Source organism: Physcomitrium patens, chromosome 18 (genome assembly GCF_059467195.1).
Source record: "Physcomitrium patens ecotype Gransden chromosome 18, ASM5946719v1, whole genome shotgun sequence".
Classification (NCBI taxonomy): Eukaryota; Viridiplantae; Streptophyta; class Bryopsida; order Funariales; family Funariaceae; genus Physcomitrium; species Physcomitrium patens.
The window spans coordinates 11,263,742-11,269,741 of record NC_143427.1 but is presented as its reverse complement, the minus strand read 5'-3'; the positions used below and the strand labels follow the sequence as shown (position 1 = coordinate 11,269,741).

The following is a 6,000-nucleotide window of genomic DNA, read 5'->3' as shown; positions in this document are numbered from 1 at the left end:
CAGATCCGGAGCTGGGTCTGGGTCTGACAAGGTCGCATCCCAGATACGTGTGTCGGAATGATTTGCTGCGTCACGGTGGGGCGAACGGAAGGAAGGAAGGTTCTGCCCAAGTGGCGATGCCGAAATAACGACGAGGAGTCTCTCGACGGAGGGGAACTGGAAGGAAGGCAAAGGTCGCCGGGATTGACCGACCAGACGGCAAATTAGCGCGTCAACTTTGTCAAAGTGGGTAATACTACTTTCTGGCTGGGCACAGTTCCGGCAGCTCTCCGATGATTAAGTGACAAGCGCGGGCGGGGCGGGGTTTATAAAATCCACTGAGCGCATAATAAAACGGTGACGATAGCGTAGCCTCTAGAATGCTTTATGCCTGCTGCGGAGACCTGTGATGCGCAGAAGCGGGTGGGTGTCCTGTTGTGCGCCATCCTCGTCTCCTTCATTCATTACAGCGTCGTCTGCCTCCGTGCACACGCCCTTGGGGAGACGAAGCTCCGTCGGGTGCAGCAGCAGTAGCAACTTCGATTCCCCTCTGTGGATGTCGGTCATCGCTTTGTGTTTGAATATTCAGCCTTATCTATCTGAGCCGCGCTTATATCTTGCCATCATATGCTCATAACTCCAGCCAGACACCAGCAGTTCTTCTCCCTCGACATAGGAATTCTTCTGTCTCTGTTTTATTTATTTTGAGGAGCGTCAGCAGTCGGCGTGTGTGTGTGTGTGTGTGTGTCCGTTCTGTCTGTCTGTTTGCTAGAGAAATTATGTGCCTTGGGCACTCTGTTGCTGCGTCAGCGTTGTTGTGATCTAGCCTTTTTCCGCTGACTGGAAGAGTTTTCGACCAAGAAATCGATCCGAAACGGTTCCTGCTGTGTGGGGTTTTGTTGTAGCTTCAGCTATAGCGTGGCTCCATGGCGACACTCATGAGAGAGGTGCGTAACTGTGAATCCACTCTGGTCTTTGTAGTTTCTGTCAGCGTTTTAGATCCTGACGAGTCTCCTGGTGAGCGGTAGCCACTAGTGCAGAGTGTGAGATTTGGAACAGGAGAGATGCTTAGACTTTCATTTATTTTCAGTTTTTTTAAAATAAAAAAGCATAGATAGTGGTGAGTCAATTGGCTGCGGATTACGCAAGAAGTAGGACATTAGGATCTCAAGTAGGTAGCTGAATGATTGGAGGATTGGGTTGTTCACTTCACGAGGTCCCTTCCTGAAATCCGACGTGTGGACTTCGAAAGGAAGACAGTCCATTGCTCTTAGTTGTTGTAACCTTGAGCGTCGTGTAGCATCTGCTATGTTTCTGCGGGATGATTTTGTTCATTGACAAGTTGTGCTGCTGTGGTTTCTGCAGACTTACTATGGAAGGCACGAACCCGCATGGATGGCCCCGATAAGGGAGCCTGCCCCCTACTTTGATGAAGCTCCTTACGAGGGCTTTCGCGAGTCGCACCAATATCCTCTGCATGATGAGTCATATTTTGCCCCCTACCATGCTCTATCGCCATTTTCTGAGTCGCTGTCGCGGGTGCCTCGAACCTCTAGCTCTATACCTGCTTTCAGCCATTATGACGAATCCCCTTTTGTTGAACCACTTCCACCTCGAGGGGGTTCTCTTCGATCGTCCAGCGCTATTCCCGCATATGCTTACCCAGGAAGGCCTTTTCCGGATGCGTACTCTCGCGGTGCGCTCCTAAATCGTCCGATTCGGTCGACAAGTTCTGTCCCCGCTTACGAGTTGCACTCTCACAACCAACCTTCAAATCGTCCAACTCGGTCGACAAGTGCCGTTCCAGCCTACGAGTTGCACACCAACAGCCCAACTTCAAATCGTCCAACTCGGTCGTCAAGTGCAATTCCGGTCTACAACCTTGGGGAACCTCGCTTGGAATCCCGTTCCAAAAAGGTGGCACCGGTAAGTATGAAGCTCTTTTTCCTTCTCGTTTCGTGCAGGCAAGTGCCGCTAGTGCTTGTTTCGAATGTGTGGCCCTTGCACAGTTAAGTTTTGAGCGCGCCTAACTCTCGTTTTGGCTACATTTGGTATTTCAGGAGATTGAGTTGAGGGTACCAATGTGCTGTAGCAAATGTGAGGCGAAGACGAAGGATACTTTACGAAAATTGCCGGGTAAGTACTTTGCACTGCGAGCACAACTTGCACGACTCGCTTATTTGAAGGGGGCGTTAAGTTTGCTTCATTTCGCGTTCTGACATCTCTTTCTCTTTTCGGTGTTGCAGGCGTTACTGAAGTTAAGACGGACAGGCGCAGTTCGAAGGTTACTGTGACCGGCAAAGTAGATCCCCAAGTAGTGTTGAAACAGATTCAGAAGTCCAAGAAGAAAGCCGATTTCTGGACCAAGCAAATTTATAGCCAAGCGTTTATAAACTTCATACAATCTAAGACTGGTCAAGCTCAGCCCGAGGATGAGATTACATCATCTTACCATCAACATGTTCCCCCAGACGAAGTTCGGGGCCATCACGCATACGAGGAGAGCGAACATTTGTCATCTTACGAGGAACATCCTGGTTATTCGGAGAGGAACGGCCATGAATCATACGAGAGAATGGAGAGAAGCCGATCCCACACTATACTCGAAGAGGATGATAACATTGAGATGCAGCGAGGATATTATAGCCACCACAGTTATGATCCAAGAGCCGATATGTCGCCCTATGGAGGGTCATTTTCGTATGGTCATCTGGAGGAACTCCACGGAAACAGGGATGATAGAGCAGCACGCTTTGAGAACCACGGCCCTGCCACTTACTACGAGCATTTTGAGCCTTCTTACCGAGATACTCATCTCGAACGGGAGAGTGGACCAATGTATGAGGAGTTCGGCTCGTCTTACAGGCCGAGCCAAGGGTATGGGCCATCAGGAGTCTCGAATCCAAGTTACATGAAACGCATCAGCAGTGGCTACTGAAAACAGTATATCTATATATTTTTGTATAAAATCAGAACCTTCACTACTGGAAGTGTGGCGACCGAGACTACTCAGGGAGGAATGGGGTGCTGTAACTACTCCCGACCATGTAAAAAAGTCCTCCTTGCTCTGCCCTTATCTCAGCAGCATCCCTCCGTATGCTTTGAAGTTTCCACAGCATGTTGAAGATTCCTCGACTTGCTAATTGAAGCATTCTTATGAAATCCAATTTTGATACCAAACACCGATCTCACCCCTTTCAGTGTGACATTTTGGTGATGAGTGAAGCTCGCCGTTCAGTGACCAGCCTGCGACTCAAAGTGGATGCCCCCACTTCTTGCAGTTGTAGCAGGGTGGTGGAGCCTCACCTGCATACTAAAGCTGTTACCACTTCTCAGACAATTTGTACACTAGTAACAAATTTTTCTCTTTTCAACCATTTCCGCTTCAGCAGTGGATTCATTCATTACTTGGCTTAATTGCTTGCGTGTATGGTTTATTTGTTCGTGTCTGTCTTGTTTGCTTGCTTGCTATGGAGTTTTTACTCATAGTCAGGTCCTCAGTCATCTGAGACTACGTGCAGGGTCTGAACGAGGGCTATTTTTGCTTCAGTCACGTTGCTTCGGCACTCCGTCCTCGTTATGGTGCGTGCTGAACTGATTTTGCTGTTCTTCGTTGTTTTTTTTTGTGTGTGTTTGGGTCTCTTGTAGTGCATATCAGTTTATTGCTTTTGCTCGTTTTCAACTCCCTTATGAAAGAGTGAATGCATGCATGCCATTCTGTTGTTTCGATGGTGGTGTTCATCTTCTGGAAACTCCTCACACTTCTAACATTTATGAGTTCATATTCATTTCATGAAAACTTATCGCACTTGTGTCATCAACACAATGCATGCTTACGAACAATTTGGTAGTTTGTTATCGAAACCCTTAAACAAGTTAAACATTTATTCTTTTATTTTACTATATTTTACTTGATTTTTAGGACTTATCCATACAAGTGTGAAACTTGTATAGAAGTACAGTAATATTTTTAAAATACTTAAAATACTTTTAATGAACATTTTTGAATCGGTAAAAAAATGAAAGTAAGATTTCGGTATCTATGCGTGGAATTTGTACCTTCAGCGTCTCGTTATACGTGCTGTTGGAGAAGGAGTTGAGATATTTGAAGGTAAATGTATTTAAGATTGTGAAAATGTTGACATGATGTCGTAACTGTCGCAGCTGGTGCATGTTGAGCAATTTTCTATTGCAATATTTTATCCTTTCCTCTGTCATCATTTGAAAGCTAATTAGATGCACTTTGTGATGATGATTATTGGTTCAATTCTTAATTGTCTATTTGTTTATCGACTTTCAATGAAAGTTGTGTAAAACCAAACGAATACTACATTTTTAATAGATTGTGGTATATAAAGAAGTACATCTACGTAGTATCAGTATCAGGTGACAAAAAGTTTACAATCTCAATGTATACTGACATTTATAATTGCAAGATCTTTGAGGATTATAAGTTAATGAAGAATTAATAAAATCATGTGACTGCAAAAATATTACATATTACACAAACAATATTTTTTATATTCAAAATTGGTTCATAAGTCTGCATTTATCAAAAGTATTAGAGAGGTTTATTTTGGATCTCTTGTAGTGCATCTCAGTTTATTATACTTCACTTAATTCCACAGCACATGGTGCTATATTGAAATAGTTCAATGCCAACACATGTAATATGTTAATTTAATTATGTAAATGGAAGTATAACATATGGTACAAAGATTTAGTTATTGTAAAAATATGATTAATTAAGTGAAACTATCTTCCATGTAATTCATATTAAGTTTGTTAATCAATCTTGAAAATATTTTAACATCTTGAGTACATAAAAATATTTATTTCGAAACTTTATTAGCAATAAATTAATATATTTATATTTGTCTTCTTTTTCATTTCAGCTCTTAATGACTTATTATTCAAGTTGTTGAGGACATTTTTTACAATGTTTCTTCAAAAGCTTGCTACTCAAGTTGCTACACAAAAGTCGACTAAGAAAGGTCTTTAACAAGTCTTGTCTCCTACGTTTTTTATTTGAATTTTCTGAAAGAATCTAAAATTAATTCAGAAAAATTTGAAGGAATATAAATAAGTAAAAATCATCAAAATGATATGTATATATATATATATATATATATATATATATGTTAAAACATATATGTTAAAATTTATACCAATTTTATAACAAAAAATGAATTTCAAAATACATCAATTAAAATATTTTTTAAAAAATTAAAATAAATAAATAAATAAATAAATTTATATTGCATAAAAATAATATCAATTAAAATTTAAATCTGATGTAGTTATTTAAAAGTAGATTTTTTAAATTATATTAATTTTATTCCCTTATATACAGAAAATATAAGTGACTATATCTTTGAAATAATAGTTATAAATTTTGTAAGTTTGAGTTTTAATGAATTACAGATATTTTATTAGAGGTTTGTTTAGATTCTTAAACTCCAAAGTTGTCTTTGAAAACTTAATAACTTCATACTATGTAAAACTTAATTTAATACCTTTGAGTCATATAAATTAACATTATGAAGTTATTTAATAACTTAATTCATTATGAACTTGTAGAGCATTCTACCACTCTTTTATACTAACCTTAGTTATAAATTTTAATTAAATAATACTACACTTAATATATGTATGCCCTATTAAAATACATCCAAATGGTTCAGTTTTGTTAACTTTAAAATCAATTATTTTTAAAAAATAAACAACTATTCATACAGCTCTAAATGATAATAACATATATTTCTTGATTTCATGAAAAACAATACATTTGTCAAGTATATTGGAAAAAGTTAATGCATTTTTATTTAGATAAAATAATCTTATACTTTTTTTTCTTCTTTTTACAAAAAGTACAATATACAATAGTATCAAAGTAAAATTTCTATCTCAGTGTAAATATCCTTAAAGATTTACATCAAACAGTCAAAAGTTTTAACTATACTTTTGGCACCCAATACATTACAAACTTTAACAAAATAAATAAATAAATAAAATTACTAA

At 39.1% G+C, this 6,000-nt stretch overlaps 1 protein-coding gene across 2 annotated transcripts; it reads left to right on the top strand.

Annotated features, from left to right (window-relative positions):
- Nucleotides 1-632: 632 nt before the first annotated feature.
- On the top strand, nt 633-4,018 carry LOC112295257 (uncharacterized). 2 transcript variants are annotated; one of them, XR_016498175.1, is made up of 5 exons: nt 633-926; nt 1,345-1,905; nt 2,040-2,115; nt 2,226-3,330; nt 3,501-4,018. XR_016498175.1 is itself a non-coding variant. In XM_024546563.3 (4 exons), exons 1-4 carry the CDS (start codon nt 906-908, stop codon nt 2,915-2,917), a joined length of 1,350 nt encoding a protein of 449 aa, XP_024402331.1. In that variant the 5' UTR covers nt 633-905; the 3' UTR covers nt 2,918-3,383. The 2 variants fall into 2 exon arrangements, 1 of the variants encoding a protein (XP_024402331.1); XM_024546563.3 differs by lacking the exon at nt 3,501-4,018 and having other exon boundaries at nt 2,226-3,383.
- Nucleotides 4,019-6,000: the final 1,982 nt, after the last annotated feature.

What these genes read in the sequence shown, in the direction of transcription:
- LOC112295257 (XM_024546563.3), top strand. Translation starts at nt 906, where the DNA reads ATGGCGACACTCATGAGAGAG. An exon ending in TGGCGACACTCATGAGAGAG is followed by an intron (nt 927 to 1,344) that starts GTGCGTAACTGT and finishes TGGTTTCTGCAG; the next exon opens with ACTTACTATGGAAGGCACGA. An exon ending in TACTTTACGAAAATTGCCGG is followed by an intron (nt 2,116 to 2,225) that starts GTAAGTACTTTG and finishes TCGGTGTTGCAG; the next exon opens with GCGTTACTGAAGTTAAGACG.